Here is a 16616-nt window from a genome sequence, read left to right on the forward strand (position 1 = left end):
AAGTTTTTAAAATAATAAACCACAAAATTAAATGGTGACAAAAGAAACAAAACTGAAAAAAGATCCCTGAGTGCGGGTTTGGTAGGCATTTTAGGAATTTATGCAGAGAAGATGGGGAGGTAACACTGACACTCCTGGGTTTGAAATCTCAAATCAATAGTGAAGGTCGCTATTTTCACACTTTTTCACATCACTTTTTCACACTGCCTCCCAGAGCACTCACAGGTTCTCAAGCAGCTGCTCTCCCTGGAGCAACGTCCGAGCTAGGCTGGCACTGAGCTCTCTAAAATCTCTCAGGACTCTGATGATCCTGGTGGGTGCCTTCCAACACAGGATATTCTGTCATTGTACGAAAATCATCCCTTCACAATAACAACATGCCTGGGGCTGTCTCTGTGCTGTGTTTCGCTGTGCCTGCCTCAGAGGCCTTTAGGGACTTTTGAGGAACAAACAGCACAGGACAAATGGAACGATAAAGGGAAGGAGCAGAGCAGTTACCCAGAACCAGGCAGCCCAGGGCACACAAGGACACCGAGGCCCTGGCACTGGTGGAACAGAACGGACTTGTCTTACTGAGATAAGGAAATGGAAGGAGGGTAAACCAGAGCTAGGGCTTTGCCTGGCTGTGACATGAAAAGCACCATGTCCTGGCCCTGGAGCCCTCCTGCTCCTTCCCAGGGGATGTGGATCCAGTGTTGGCAGCATGACAAGGCAGGAACACTAAGCTGAGTGAATGTCCCACCAGCCAGGGCTTTCCAGCCTGGGCTACTCTCCCCGATCCCGTTCACAGGGAGTGCCGGGAGCCCAGCTGTAATTTGATGTTACTGTCAGGGGGATGTCAGTGCTGCTGGGATGCAGATCCCATCCCCGTAAGGGGAGCGGGTTCCTGCTGGCAGCCGCTGGTCCCGGTGTCCCCAGGGCTGGGGATGGCAGCACGCCCTGGGCAGGGCTGGGGCAGGGGCGTGGGGCAGGAGCAGCCTCTGACAGCACAGCAGCTCTGATTGTGTCTTACAGCCATCACATCCTCACACCGGGAACACTTCTGTGGGACACGCTGTGGCACAGGCGGAACCCCGGCCCTGAGGGGGTTTAAACCCGCGCGGATGCGGCTCCGGGGACACGGCTCAGTCCCAGGGCTGTCCCAGCCTGGCTGACGCTGCGCTCCGACACTCGCTGCCGCTCTCCCACAGGCGGGCGGGCACCGCCACCTTCCGCACGCCCGGCCCGGCCCTCAGCGCCGCCGCAGCCGCGGCCGCCCCGGAAGGGCTCCGGTTGCCATAGCGGCGGGGCGGGGCGCGGGCCATGGCGGCGGAGCTGGAGCCGGAGCCGGAGCTGGAGCCGGAGCCGGGCCCGGCCGGTTCGCTGCGCCGCTGCCTGGCGCGGCTCGGAGCGCTGCGGGCCCGGCCCGACGGCAGCCGCCGCACGGAGCTCCACCTGCTCTTCGACCAGCTCATCTCCGAGAGCTGCGGGCCCCAGCCCGCCGCCGCGCCCGGCCCGCAGGTACCGCGGGCATGGGGCGCCGGGGCCGCGGCGGCGAGGAGGAGGAGGTGGTGGAGGTGGAGGTTGTGGTGGAGGAGGTGGTGGAGGTGGTGGAGGAGGAGGAGGTGGTGGAGGTGGTGGAGGAGGAGGAGGTGGTGGAGGTGGTGGGCACGGCGTGGTGCGGCTTTGCCCCGCTGTGCCCACACCCGTGTCTCCGAGGTTCCAGCCCACCTTCCCCCGGCCCTTCTCCGGCCCCTCGGAGCCTTCTCGGCCCCGCCGCCCCTCGGTGCCAAAGGTGATGCCCGCGGGTGGGACTGTGGGCCTCGGTAATTTTCATAGCCTGATATTGGAAAAATAATAATTTTTTAAACCTTAAAGCAAGCCCTTGAAAGCTGAGCACACTAGATGAGCAGCATGGATGCTGCTCCATTGGCACAGTACAATAATACAGTAATAATGAACACAGTAGTTCATTATCACACTAGTGTGTCTTAATTTTATTTCCAAAGCTGGCTTACTTTGCACTTTGGAATGAATTGATTTTTGGACAGTACTCTTCCTTTTCCTTGATCTAACTTGGTGTTTTCCTTGAGCCATTATTGCTCTATTTGTAGTCCCTAAATAATAAACTGAGCCTTTCTCTTCCAGGATGTTTGTGCTGTGCTTGTCCAAGGCTGTCAGTTGGTTCCACTTGATCAGGAACATCTTGTCAGCAAAGTCTGTCAGCTTATCCATCACTTACTCAACAGATATCAGGTAGGAAGAGTTTGGCCATGTCCCTTAATAAGCCACTGGAACTCTGTCTTTTTCCAGGGCTGTGGAGTCAACCTTCAGGCAGAGTTTCTTGGATTTTCACTGTATTACTTATTTTTGGGTAGCTGAGGCTCTGATCTGGTTTTAGCATGGTTCCTCATAAAACCACCTCTCAGTCAGAAGTGATTCACCATGGGAAATAGTCTTGCTTTTAGGACACTTGTACAGATTTATCCATTTCTGGTCAGGTGTGATTTTAACAGCCAAATCACCCGAATCTGTGACCAGTTTCTCAGGGTTTATTGACTGCAGCAGTACAAGATAATGTTTATCTTCACCTTTTCTGTTACAACAGGTGATGGTTGATGAGCAGCACTTGAATTTCCTTCTCTCCTACTGCATCTCTGCTCTGAGGCAGTGCAGCTCCTGGACACATGTTGAAATTCTGCAAGCCTTAGCAGCTCTTGTTTACAACAATGGGCCTAAGTGTCAGAAGGTGAGTTTACAAACAGAGAGATAGTAACAGCAAAAGTATTTGCACCGCTGCCATTTGTACTTTATATTTTCTCCTGAGAGAAAGAATAAAAAAGTTCTCCATGCTAAGATTAAATCCCCTTTAAATAGTGGTTGATATTAATGGGAATTTTAGTTGTGTTTATTAATAATTATTATTCCCACGTGGAATACTCTGTACCTGGTGGCTGCAGCTGTTGGGATCATCATTAAATAAGGGCACAGGCTTAGCCTGCAGACCAACCACCTTGTGCCTCAGGCAGGAAGACCATGGGGAGCTTGAAATTGCACATAAGTTTCCAGGCAGGCTCCAGTGAGGATGCTGAAATCCATCCTGTAACCAGGTCTGGGCTTTCGCTCGGCGCCGTTTCACAGAGCGGCTCTCGGGGCTCAGTCCTGTGTGAAGCTCCTTGCTGCTGCAGCTGACAGTGTTTGAAATGCTGGATCCTCCTGCTGTCAGCAGCCCGTGGCAGCTTGCAAAGCAATCTCTGGGCTGAGCATGGGGTGGTGATGCTCACAGTTTGGGAGCTGCCAGCTTGTGTGGGCTTGGAGCCCGTGTAGTGGCAGCAGTTTGGTGCAGCAGTTGTTCCTAGCTTAGCTTCATGTCTGGGAAGAGAGCATAAGCTGGGACTCAGCTGAACTGTGCTCAACTGTGTCCTTTCTTAGTGCAAAATAAGAGGACTTAAGGTTTTCGTGCTGTTTTTTATAAACATGAATCTGAAATTGCAGCTGAGAATTTTTAGGGTTTGTTTTACTTCTCATTATCGTGCTTTGGTTTTTGTTGGTAAAGAATTCAACTAATTTCACTGAGTCAGGTCTGCTCTGCCCATGATGGTTATCAGTGGGTGACCTTTCCTTGTCCTTGTCTCAGCTCGAGAGCTTTCCTTATGTTTTCTCTCCCCATCTGAGGGGCAGTTCTGGTGGGCACCTGGTGTCCAGGCATGCTCCAGCCACCTCCCATGGTATTTTCCCCCCAAACACAAGACCCAGGAGGCTGAGGGAGGAGCACTGACCCCTAATGGCTCTTGCTGGTTTGTTTGCAGTACCTCCCGGATCTGCTGGGCAAGGCTGGGCTCCTGCTGCAGTTCAGCGACCCTGCCCAGCCAGAGGTGGAGCTCAGGAGGGCAGCTGTGCGCAGCATGGCCAACCTGTGTCTCAGGTGTGTACCAGCCTCCTCAGGTGGGTTAGAACCATCTGCCAGCACAGGGCCAGCAAGGTGGAGGTGCAGGAATTTGAAATGCACAGCTTTTCTGTGCATATAAACTCTGAGTCTTCCAGAAATAATGTTACAGGGGTCAGTTTAGGGAAGAGAAGAAAAGCTGTTGTGCTGTCTGGTTTTTCGTGCAGAAGGTTTCCTTGTGTTCTCTGTGTGGTAGAGCTGGCCCCTTTCCATCAGCCATCCATCCATCTGGGGCTCTGCAGGTTAACTGTGGGCTTGGGTGGGACTTTGTGTAACTTTATGGACCTATGGACAGAGTGTAAAGCAACCTCGTGTCTCCTCCTGCTCTAACTTTAGTGTCCCTGGACAGCCATACCTAGATGAGTCCTACAGAACTGTCTGTTTTCAAACTTTTCTGAGTGTTCTGCAGTCTTCAAAAACCACTGATGTGGATGACATCACTTTTTGCATGGTAAGTGTGATCTAATTACCTAAAATACTCTAATTAGAAGATTGTGCTGCTGGAATATATGGAATTTGGAATGTTGGCAATTAAGATTTTGCTTTATTAGTCTATAATTTATCATATTACTGTCCCAGTTGAGCAAAACTGTAACTGTCTAGAAAGTTACTTGAAAGATGTGAACCTGCAGTGTTTGGGGAAGGAAAAGTAAGTAATTCTTTGTTTTCAGTTACTGCAAAGTGCACTGAAAGGTGTCCAGTCGCTTCTCAATGGTGGGAAGATGAAACTGATGCAAACTGACCAAATTGGAGCTCTTCTGGCAGTGTTAAAGGTAAATCCTTAAATCCACCTAGAGGAAGAGGCAGACACTGGGAGGTTCCAGGTGCTGTTAAGTGGGAAACAGCAGGAGATGAGCAAAAGGGAGCAGAGAAGCCTGAGTGTGGGGGTGAATGGTGTGTAAGGTATTTAAGAAAAATATACTGAGTTTCTCTCACAATATCTTCACTGCAGAATGTGAGAGGAAGATGGGAGGCTTGGGGACCTGCTTGAAATCCTATATGCAGATGGATTTCAGATGTTGCATAGCCTTATATATGTGAGAGGCAGCAGCTGGGGGAAGGAGCACAGCTGAAATTGGGTGAATTCAGTAAATCTGTGCATGAGAAAGGGACAGAACGCTAACCTTTGTGTTCCTGTTGCAGAAATTCATGTTCCACGGGCTGCCAGGACTGAGCATAGAGGTGCCCACAGCCCTGTACCCTGCTCCCTTACCTCAGTATGATAAAAGGTCACCTGTCAAGCAGGAGCAGGCAGAAGCAGCCACCTCCAAGCAGACAGGGGTAAGCTGGGCTGCTCCTGATTCTCCAGCCTGTTTGTTGTGGTTGTGTCTTACCTCTTGTGGTATTGGTGGCTCTTCATGTCCTGAGCATGAGGGACATTTCATTCTTTGTTTCAAAGTGATGATTACAAATTCTGCACTGAGTAAAATTGCTTTGGGAACTCAGGTGACAGGAACAAATGGCTCTGCAGGGCTTGGCTTTCCACAGTTAAGCTCTGTGCAGCAATTATTCATCCATAGCCAAGAATCCCTGGCCTGCAGGCACAGGATTGATGTGTGCAAACTCACCAAAGCTTTTGATTTTAGAAGTCACGTTTTCTCTCCTAACACTTGCACAATTGTTTGACTCTTTCTTAGGGAAGTCAAGTTCATTTAAGACTGATTTCTTGCCTCATCTGTTCTGCTCAATCCTTCAGCAGGTTATTTTTTAACATGTAAATACTTTGGATTACTGATTATCTGAAAGACATTAGAGAAAATCTATCTAGTCATGTTGACTTGTTTCTTTTGAGGTGCTGAAAAGGAAGAGTAGTTATTGCTACCTACTGTAAATCTAAAAGAACTACAGAAGTATTTAGTGTTGTTCTTTAATCACTTGTGTGTGAAATACGATTTTCAGCTGAAAGTTCCCTTGGATGTATTTTGCTTTACTGATGAAGAAGTCAAAGGTTAATTTTTGAGGCTATTCAGTTATAAACTGTTCACTTAGGTATTACTGAAATTTGGCAACTGTTGCTACTAATAAGCAGAATTTAAAAACTCAGATGCTAAAGAGTGACTGTGTGTAGGGTATTGCAGAGAGATGTAATTGCATTTATGTATTCATTAAGCATTGACTAAGAAAAATCAATTTTTTTTCTTAGAGCCGAAGAAAAAAGTGCAAAGGGAAACAAAAGAAGGGAGAGTTTGGGGAAGAAGGAAGAGAAGGTTCAGAGGATGCAGGAAATGAGTCGGTGCTGGGAGCAGACATGCTGAAATTGCAGCTGGGGGATGTGCAGAGCAGCCCTTGCCTTGAGCCTGGGCCCCGTGTGCCAGACATGTGTGCTGGGAAGGAGCCCCCGAGCTCACAGCCCTGGAAACGCTTCAGCAGCAGCGAGTCCGAGTATTCCGACACCGAAGGTGGAATCCAGAGCAAAGTGAGGTGACTGCTGTGCCCATGAAAACAGGGCATCCACAAAACCCTTCCACACCACCCTTTGTGCTTGGCCAAAACTGCTGAGGGCATCACTTTCCCTTTTGATTTTTGAGATGGTACGAGAAAATTGGAGGGCAATAATTTGTGTTGGTTTGGAAGTAAATTTGTTCTTCCTCTTCCTGTTCTCAGTCTAAAAGATTTCCTCTCACAGCCAGCCACTAATACACGTGAAAGAGGTGGAGCCCATGCCTTATCCCTGCTGTTTTTGTTAATCTTTTTGTTTGTGTTTAAGGTCTTACCAAGCCAATGTTCGCCAAGGGGCTCTGGCCTGTTTCCTCTCCACTATAAAGTCAATAGAAAAGAGAGTTCTTTATGGCTACTGGTCAGCATTTGTTCCTGATGCCCCTGGTATTGGCAGCCCCCAGTCTGTGTCCCTGATGACTATTGCTCTAAAGGACCCTTCTCCAAAGGTGAGGCACTTCTGAGTACAAAAATTGTTCTGTTTCCCCCCATTAATCTTAGGAGTTGTCTTCTCTGGCCTTCAGTTAAGTATTTGGCTGCTGCCCAAGAAATAAATAGGAAGTGTTGGGCTAAGGAAACAAAGGATTGGTTCTATATTGCCTAAAGTAATGAAAAAAAGATAGTTGGAGTTGAATTTTCTCTTGCTAGAGAGGATTTCATATATTTTAAAATTCTCCATCTGCTCAAAGGAGGTGTTAAAAGGTATCACAAATGTTTTCTCATTTCAGACACGTGCCTGTGCTCTTCAAGTCCTCTCAGCCTTCCTGGAAGGTTCAAAGCAGTTCCTGTCTGTGGCTGAAGATGCCAATGACCACAAGAGAGCTTTTACTCCTTTCTCAGTCACCATTGCTTCCAGCATCCGGGAGCTGCACCGCTGCCTGCTGCTGGCCCTGGTGGCTGAGTCCTCCTCTCAGACACTGACACAAATAGTCAAGGTACCTGCACTGCAGCTCTGCCACATGCTCCCAGGGGCTGACCCTGCTCTCTGCAGCATGTCCTGAAGAAAGATTGCCCAGAATTGCTGTTGAGGATTGAGGTGGTGGTGGTGGCAAACAGACCTTTGTCACCTCACAGGGGTTCCTTGGCTGAGTCATCCTACAGAATCATGGAATCACACAATGGTTGGGGTTGGAAGGGACCTTAAAGATCACCTTGTTTCAATCCCCTGCTGTGGACAGGGACACCTTCCACTAGACCAGGTTCCTCAGAGTTCCAGCCAGAGTCTTGGGGTTTCTTTTCAGCATAGTTCTCTTTTTTCTGGATTTTTTTTAGTCTTTTTGGAGCTGAATGAACCTATAAAATGATCCTGAAGACTCACATTGACTTTAAAACTAGAATCCAAATTGACAAATCCTTCCATGGGCTATCAAAATTCCTTGGTCTTTATGCCATGTCAAAGTAGTTAAACCCAAGTTTGTATCCAGCAGATAATTGGGGTTGTTTTTTTCAGGTGCCCTCAGATAATGAGCTGCCTGAATGACCTAAATTACAAATGTAAAAACAGACCCGTTGGAGGCCAGGCTGACATTGTAACCAGCACCTTTCTCTGTTTCAGTGCCTTGCAAACTTGGTTTCCAATGCACCCTACAGCAGGTTGAAACCCGGGCTGCTTACCAGGGTGTGGAACCAGATCAAGCCCTACATCTCTCACAAAGGTTTGCATTCTCCCTGCTGTATCCCTCCCTCCTCTGTGCTCCATAATTCAGAATTCAGTGGATGTTTATATGTTATAATCTCTTGTCTGAAAACTGCTGAGCGAGGATGCTGGGCTGTCAGTGAGGTTCTAATGGAGGTTTTTTTTTTTCCCTTTTCCTTCTCCCCCCGTTGTCTCTTGCAGATGTCAACGTTCGAGTTTCCAGCCTGACGTTGCTGGGGGCGATTGTCTCTGCCCAGGCCCCTTTGCCAGAGGTGCAGCTGCTCCTGCAGCAGCCCAGCTCCTCGGGGCTGAGCGGCAGCGGCAGCGCCAGCCCCGGGCGCCCGGGCTGCTGCGAGCAGTGGGGCAAGGCAGCGCCCTGGGCAGGGCAGAGCCCTCAGGGCAGCCCTGCAGGCCAGCCCTGCTGGCTGCTGCGCCTCTGCGTGTCCCTGGTGGTGCTGCCCAGGGAGGATCCCTGCCCCGACGCCGACGCCGCCTTCCCCTCCGTGTGCAGCGTCTACGAGCCGTGTCCCCTGCGCCTGGAGGCCCTGCAGGTGGGGTGCTGGGGGGCTTGGCTCACACCCAACTGCCCCCCGAGCTCCTGGGGTCCCTGCTTGCTCAGGGAGGTTGAGGCTCAGGCCGTGGCTTGACTCCAGGAGAAACGTTGTGATGCCGTGGCCGCAGCGCGGCTGTCCCGCTGCAGACCTGCTGCAGCAAGTTCATCTGCCTGTGCTTTTTGTCTGCTTTCGATATCATCTGGGGGTGAGACTTCCCCGTGCAAACTCCCCAAATTCAAGTTTTGGTGGGAAACAGTGGGAAAAGAGCCCTGCAGTCAGAGAACAGTCTGCAAGGAGCTATGGAGTGACTCAAGGAGTCACTGTGGATGCTGAGGCTTGGCTTTGTTTTAATTCATGTAGCCACAGCAAAGGGTAAGATTTTGTCACATGCATCCCAAGAAGTCTCACTCCTTTTCTGGAGCAGTAAATACTTGTTAAATCCAGCTTCACAGAATGCAGCAGCAGTGTTGCAGGAGGTACAGAATGTCTGGCTCTCAGTTTTTTTGGCTACAGGAGCCCTCACTTGCAGTAAATAATTCATGGTCTTGCTACCTGATAGTGCTTCTGTGGCTCTTCTTTGAACAATATAATGGAACAGGGAGGCTTTTAATCAGCTCTGGTATTCCAGAAGTTGTGCTGCGAGGTGTATCTGTTACATCAGAGTTCAGTATAGGGTGCCAGGGTTGATTAGCCCATTAACATCATTTCAGTGTGTAGTTGGGGTATTTTCGGTAAACAGAAGGAAGAAATGCTGAATGGATTTTTTTTTTTTTTGTCTGTGTTTAGGTGTTGGCTCTTCTTGTGAAAGGTTATTTCCCTATGGCTCAGAGCTATTTCCTGGGGCTTGGAGAAGTGGCTTGCAGATGCATGGAAGAAATGGATCCATCCATTCAGCTTCATGGAGCCAAAGTAAGAGCAGTAGACACGTCAACGTCGTTTTGCCAAGTCAGTTTTATCTGTCTGTGTGCTTTGCAAATGCAGATGAGTGGTGATGAATATTCAGAGCATCTGTGTGTGTTATATAGAAATGCAGTACCCTGACACTTCGAGAAATGCACCTTCAGCTTCCAGTCTTGAAGTCTCAGCAGAATTTTGTTGCTCTGCTGAGTCACCAGGAAGCTTGGGAAGTGCAAGGACCACAACGCTGGTGCTTCCCTGGCTGAGCATCAGCTGGTGCAGGGACTGGACTCTGTGACCCAAAGATTTCCTCTTTGTGCAGTACTTTGTTATGCTGTGCTTGCTGGAGACGTTATGTAGGAAAGGCTTTTCCTCTAATTCCAGTACTAGCAGGGACAGAACAGCCCGAACCAGTACTGAGTCTTTTATCTTTGTTCCCTGGCTGAGGAGATGCAGGTTCTGTAGTTCCACGGTCCTTGAGTCATCCCTGATGAAAACCCCCTGGCTTTTTGTTCTTTGTAGCTTCTGGAGGAGCTGGGCACGGGTGTCCTGCAGCAGCACAAACCAGACTCCCCCACTGCCCCTGAGCAGAGGGTGCCTGTCAGCGTGGTAAGTGTGAGATTCCACCTGGCTGAGCTCCTTCCCTGCCCTCTGCAAAGTCACTGGCACAGACAAATCATTGCAGGGAGGCAGGAAGGGACTCAGACTGCAGCTTTATGGGTGCCAGGATGGACAATTTCTGGAGACTTCCTGCAGTCATTTGGCAGTTGTTCTTGTCTGTGGACAGATGTGTTGGGGTTTATTTCTTTTACTTGCCTCTCCCCTTCCCAACTCTGCAGCCTGCTGTAGCTCAGAGAGCTGGAAGAACAGCACTGATTATGTGTGTGTCATTACTGCTGCATAAAACTTTTAGAATTTTGGTGAATTTGGATTGTTAGAGAACCAACCTACATTTTCTGGCTGATCCCAAGTGCAGAGAGAGCGGGCAGAATCACAATATATGTGAATTTGGAAGAATTCATGAGCTGTTTGTTGGCTAAGTTTGCAGAAGTTGAGTAATAATAGGCCTGTTTAAGTCTTCCTTCTGTGAACAGAAGACAAGCTTAAAAATTTCTTTGGCTCATGCTAAGTTTTGAGCCTACAAGACAGGAAATGTGTTCAGTAGCATCAGGTTCCTGTTATTTGCTATGAGTGTAAATTGTCAGGCAAATGAAAACACTCAGCTGTGTGGGTTCAGGAGTGGGATTGTAACTATTTAATGCAGTTTAAATTTCAGGGTATGATGATCATCTTTAAGACAAGCAATTAGGCTTAATTGCTGAGTTTAGAAGATAAACCTGGCTGCTTCTCCTGCAGGTTGTGACCTTCTGGACGATGATGTTGAATGGCCCCTTACCTGGCACCCTGCAGAACTCCCCCCATGCCACTCTCCAGACAAGTGCCTGTGATGCCCTGTCCTCGATCTTACCAGAGGCTTTCAGCCTGCTGCAGGTAGGAGAGCACACCTTTCCATGTGGTGGTTTTACCTCCGAGGCTTTGTCCTTGTCCACCAGCTTACAGTAGTGTAAAGCCTTTTAAAACTTGCCAGGAGAATGTAAAGAGACCTTCCCGATTTTTTTTTTTCCTCGTTCTGAACATTGTGACTGTTGAAGGCTGGAAAGGGCAATGTTGGGAGCAATTAGCTTGTCAGAACAATTAAACTGTGGGTCACAGCAGCTGTTTGGCCCCAGCCCTGGCAATGATGCACGGGAGATGGAGGACAAGAATTTCATGGCATGAGGGAGGGCTGAGGGATTAATCTGCTGATTAATCCTTTGAGGAGCCAGTGGAGCCAATAGCCAGGGCCTGATGTTGTGCACCCGTTTGCATGTGTGTTTTTTCCCTTTGCAACATGAAATATGCTTTTAAACATGAAAGCCTTGGCAGTGGATCCCCCCTGCATTGTGCAGCTCCTTCTGTGTCACTGTGCCCTTGCTGGGGAGTGCTCTGCCAAGTCTCATTTGCCCAGGAATTGCTGGTCCAGCAGTATCTGTGGAATTCTCCAAGTACAGCGTGTACTTCATCCTCCTGTACTTTGATCCCATCCCCTGTCCTGTCCCCGTGGCCAAGTGGGGTCAAGTCAGTGCCCACTCTGACCTTCTGTCATGGGCTGGTGAGCTGACAACCTGCCCAGGCTGAGCTCAGCCCGGCCTGGCTAAGGAGGGGCAGAGAGGGAGGGGAGGCGAGAGCAGCCCATCCTCTGTGAGTGAGCTCTGAGGGGGTATTCCTTCAGCTTTGGATGGCAGCTAACACTCTGATTTCCTTCTTGGTCTTACCTAACAGCAGAGATGCTGTTACTAATAAAAATTACTATTTTTATTGCTGTGTGCTGGAAGCATTCCTGTTTCCTGGGCGGGCTCCTGAAACACTCCTCAATTCACTTTATCTAGAGCATGCTGTGAGTGGAAGCTCCTTCAGACACAGGGTGTTTCAGAGAATTTGTGTGTGCCTGTGTCCCTCTCCTCAGCCCCCTGCTGCTCCTCTTGCAGGGTGACCAGCAGATCCTGTGTGTCACCTTGCTGCTTGGCCTGAACCACAGCGAGAACCCCCTGGTGAAAGCTGCTGCTGCCCGTGCCCTGGGAGTCTACATCCTCTTCCCGTGCCTCAGGCAGGTCAGAGCCAGCCAGCCCTTCTCCTGAGCCCTTCTGGAATCAGCCAGGAGATGTGGACCATGCATTTGTTTGCAATGAATTCCCTTTACTTTTGGCCTGTAGCGTGTTTATAATTTTCCTTACTGGCTCCAGAGCTGCTCTTGCCTCTGGTGTGAGGGAGGTGAAGCAGAAGGGAGAGGGAAAGGAGGAAAGGAGGGAGGTCAGGGTCTTCCCAGGCTCTCAGGGATGGAAGCTGGAGTGGGGAGGTTGGCACAGAGGAGCTGCAAGAGGTGAGGGGGATGAAGGGAGCACCTGTCCAGTGCTCTGGGAGTTTGGTGTTGGACTCGATCTTTGAGGTCTTTTCCAACCCCCAGGATTCTATGATTCTAACAAGTTTTTAATGTGAGGCCCTCAGTCTTGCTTAAAACTAAGAAATAAAACTTATTTGGAGGGGAAAAAAGGATTTTTTTCTACAAAATATCATCTTAGCTTGGCTGAGCTGGAAGATTAGTTTTTACAACGTAACCTTTAAGTGAATGATTTCAATAAAAAAAATATGCAGTAGCTGCCTTTGGAGTTTAATTCCAAAATATTTTGAAAGAAAATCCTTTACCATAGGCACATGTAATGTGCCATAGAAGAGAAGATTAGACAGGCAGCTCAAGAGGGAGTTTGGAGAAGCAATTACTTTAAGAGTGGGATTTGTTGGGTGTAAGGTTGGCAGTCCATGTAATTATGTTAAAATCCAAAGTAACTAAATCACCAATGGAATTAAATAATCCATTGAAGCTTTTCAGCAACGGCTACCCAAGAGTGGTGGACTTGGTCAGCACTCAGGCTTGGACTGTTAATTAAAGGTCAGACAAAGCTGCAGAGAACACCATGAGCTCATTAGAAGGCGTCACCTAAAAAATTAAATGAACAGAGCTGGTCTTTTTCTCATTTTCCCTGGAAAAACCAGAGTGTGTTACTAAGAAAATCAGGTGTATTTTGAGAACTCTAATGCAGCAGTTTTTGCTTTGACAGGATGTGATGTTTGTGGCAGACACAGCCAATGCCATTCTGAATTCCCTCCACGACAAGTCTCCCAACGTCCGTGCCAAGGCAGCCTGGTCCCTGGGCAACCTGACAGACACCCTGATCATCAACATGTATGTGACACACCCTGCCCCTGCCCCCTTCCGTGCTCTGGAATGATTCTGTGATACTTAACAACAAAAATAAGCTGAATTTTGGCTTGGATCCTTCTTTTTAACACCCTCTGCCTGTGTGTCTGCCACTGTGGGACACTGTGTCCATCTGGGAACACCTTCCACTATCCCAGCTTGCTCCAAACCCTGTCAAGCCTGGCTCTGGACACTTCCAGGGATGGGGCAGCCACAGCTTCTCTGGGCACCCTCACAGGAATCAGGTTTTTCCTAATATTTTATCTAAACCTGCTCAGTTTGAAGCTATTCCTCTTTGTCCTGTCACTCTAAGGACAGACTCTTTAAAACTTTTCAGTTTTCCATTTCTTGTGTGTTGCTTGGTGTAATTACATGGTTCCTTTACTTTCAACATAACACAAGTAAAATTAATAAATATTTAACCCTTCCTCAAGCCAGAGACTGAGGGAAGCCCAGCCTACTGTTACATTTTTAACAGGAAAATAGTTATCATATATTCCTGCTACAGAATTGCCCCTGAGCAATTCCTTGCCCTCTGTTTTTTATTACAGATTTAACCATTGCTAACCAGCTTTCTTGCATTGATAGTTTGGTTTTAAATTAATAAACATAGTGGTCACATGCAGAAAGGTCTGCCTTACATATTAGCCCTCTAAAGAGTGAAGGTTGTTTGTTCATGGGCCTTTATAAAGGGTGGTATCACATCTCTGGGGATGGAGCAGCCGAGCTGGGTGTTCACAGGGGGATTCTCCTGCCAGGCAAACCTTGGGACAGAGCTTCCAGGAGGAGCTTTCTGATCTCCTGCTGCTGAAATTGCTGCGGTCTGCCACGGAAGCATCCAAGGACAGAGACAAGGTGAGGCTGAGGGCAAGGGGGGTTGCTGTACTTAACTCCTGCATTAAAAAACAAAATGAAAAAGGCACCAGTTACTACAGGTGTCTTTGCCCCAGTGTTTGAGGGGAGCTGCAGCTCACATTTCCCCCCAGGGCTGGTGGTCAGAGGGTTCCTGTGTGGTTTGGATTGCAGGGAATTTGGCTGGGCTTTCCCACAGCACAGAGGTTTTTGGTTTGGTTTGTGGCCATTAGCAGAGAATGATCTTTCTGGTGGCTTTTAGGAAGACACAGTGTGATTCCAGCTGTGCTCCTTGCTGGCTCTGAGATGATTTCACAGCAGGCTTGAAATCAAACCTGCCAACAACCCAAACACCAGAGAGGTTGTTGTGTGTTCCAGGTGAAGAGCAACGCCGTCCGTGCCCTGGGGAATGTGCTGCATTTCCTGCAGCCCTGCCACGTGGCCAACCCCAGGTTCAGGGAGGCCGTGGAGGAGTCCCTGCAGGCCCTGATTGCCACGGTGGGCAGCGAGGCCACCATGAAGGTGCGCTGGAACGCCTGCTACGCGCTGGGGAACGTCTTCAAGAACCCTGCCCTGCCTCTCGGTGAGAGCCTGCCCCTTCCCTGAGCAGAGCATCACCTCTGCTGCCAGGGGGTGCAGCAGGAGGGGAAAACCCACAGAGCTGAGCCTGGCTGCCACAGCCTTCGGGGCTCTGCCCAGTGGAACAGGCTCAGCTCCTCCCTGTGCAGGTGTAGCTGCTGTACAGCTGGGTCTGTCATGGCAGGAAACAGTGTGAGGGTGGGATTTAGGTGTGAATAAAAGCCAAATGTGCTCTTGTAAATTAGGAGATTAACAGTTTTAACTAATACTTCATTTCATAACCCCTGATTCTCTCTTTTAAACGTCAATAAATGTCAGCCCATTAAATATTCAGGAGACATTTATAGTTTTGCATATTTTGGCTGATTAAAAAAGGGTGGGTTTTTTTTGGTTTTTTTGGGGATTTTTTTGTTTGGTTTTTTTTTTGATTTTTTTTTGTTTTTTTTTTTTTTTTGTTTTTTTTTGTTTTTTTGGTTTTTTTTTTAGGAGAGACTCCTTGGGCCACGCAAGCTTTCAGTGCCCTTTCCTCTGTAGTCAAGTCCTGCAAGAACTTCAAAGTGCGGATCAAGTCAGCCATGGCCCTGTCCATCCCCAGCAAGAGGGAGTGCTACGGCTCCACGGAGCAGTTCTGCCAGATCTGGAGTGCCTTGGTGGTGGCCCTGCAGAGGAGCGAGGACACCGAGGACTTCCTGGAGTTCAAGTACAGCTCCAGCCTGAGGAGCCAGATCTGCCGGGCCCTGCTGCACCTGCTGCAGCTGGCCAGGGCCACGGACCTGCCCCTCCTCGGGGCCAGCCTCAGGGAGCACGGCCAGGCCATCAGAGCCCACGTGCTGCACTACCTGAGCTCCTCGGGCGAGGAGAGCGAGGCAGGAGCGCACACGGACCTGGGGGACAGGCAGAGAGGATTGCAGGGAGCCATCGAGCACCTCAGCAGCATAGAGAGCGAGCTGCAGGGCAAGGCCAGGCTGAGAGTGTCCCTGTACCTGGAGGATGTCCTGGCACACCACACCAATGCCACGGAGCTGGCAGAAGCTTGAAGGAAATGCCTGTTTCAGTGACCAAAGCTTCCACAGGGAGCACTGAGGTGTGTTCCCTTGCACAGGACATCCAGAGGAAAAGTTTCCTGCTGCTGATATTAAGTATTTTGTTTCAGACTTTATTAATAATGCCTCTAGGACTTCTTTTTTTTTTATTACTATTTTTTATTGTTGTGTTTGGGGAGCTCTGCTGTTGCCCTCCCTGGTGCTGGTTTGTGCACTTTGCTGTCACAGCGTCGCCACTTGGAAAACAAACGCCTTTTCCTCCTCTGTGTGTTTTTTAAAGCTGCTTGTTCCTTCAGCTTATCTCAAAGCATTTTGTTCCTATTGCTGCAGGATCCAGAATCATGTTTGTAAAGCAGGGGGTTGGAAGAATTTTGTTTTTCAGAGCACTGCAAATGTTGTCACTCTTGTGTTCCTGCAATAAACCCAAATACGCCAATATTTGAAGAATAGCTTAGAGCAAACAGCCTTTGCCTTCAGCTGTCTGTGTTCCCAGTGCTGTACACCTGGCCTGAGCCTCCCTGCTGCCTCCACTCATCCTGTCTTCCAAAAAAATCAGAATTCCTTCTTTCCAGGTGGATGGTACTGTGCTGCCTAAGCCAGAAAATTCAAAGTGGGTTCTCCAGGGCTGGAATTTTGGCTCTCCGAGCACCTCTGTGGGAGGTGCAGTGGTGTTCTAACAGCACATGGATTCGTTTCTGGTTCTGGAGTTCTGTCCCCTTCCATTCCTTCCTGCTGCTGTTACTTACTCTGTGTTTGCTCTGTGCTGACTCTGCTGATAGCCAGGGCAGTGCTGAGCTCTCTGATGTTGCTGGGGACAAATCAGCACCTCCAGGAATGAGCAGGTTCTGGGGCTCTCAGAGTTAAGTGCCTGCTGTCCTAGCCCTGGGCTGGATGTTTG

General features: G+C 49.1%; 1 protein-coding gene across 1 annotated transcript; it reads left to right on the forward strand.

The window, feature by feature from the left end:
* The first annotated feature begins 1246 nt into the window (after positions 1 to 1246).
* Positions 1247 to 16179, forward strand: HEATR6 (HEAT repeat containing 6). The gene is made up of 20 exons (XM_030288058.4): positions 1247 to 1500; positions 2128 to 2235; positions 2588 to 2728; positions 3789 to 3904; positions 4262 to 4376; positions 4597 to 4698; positions 5069 to 5206; positions 6069 to 6346; positions 6633 to 6810; positions 7090 to 7296; positions 7917 to 8016; positions 8199 to 8548; positions 9338 to 9460; positions 9971 to 10057; positions 10805 to 10939; positions 11977 to 12099; positions 13105 to 13229; positions 14003 to 14099; positions 14475 to 14679; positions 15162 to 16179. Exons 1-20 carry the CDS (start codon positions 1303 to 1305, stop codon positions 15710 to 15712), a joined length of 3477 nt encoding a protein of 1158 aa, XP_030143918.4. The 5' UTR covers positions 1247 to 1302; the 3' UTR covers positions 15713 to 16179.
* The last annotated feature ends 437 nt before the right edge of the window (positions 16180 to 16616 follow it).

The sequence above is a fragment of the Taeniopygia guttata genome, chromosome 19 (genome assembly GCF_048771995.1).
Source record: "Taeniopygia guttata chromosome 19, bTaeGut7.mat, whole genome shotgun sequence".
Classification (NCBI taxonomy): domain Eukaryota; kingdom Metazoa; phylum Chordata; class Aves; order Passeriformes; family Estrildidae; genus Taeniopygia; species Taeniopygia guttata.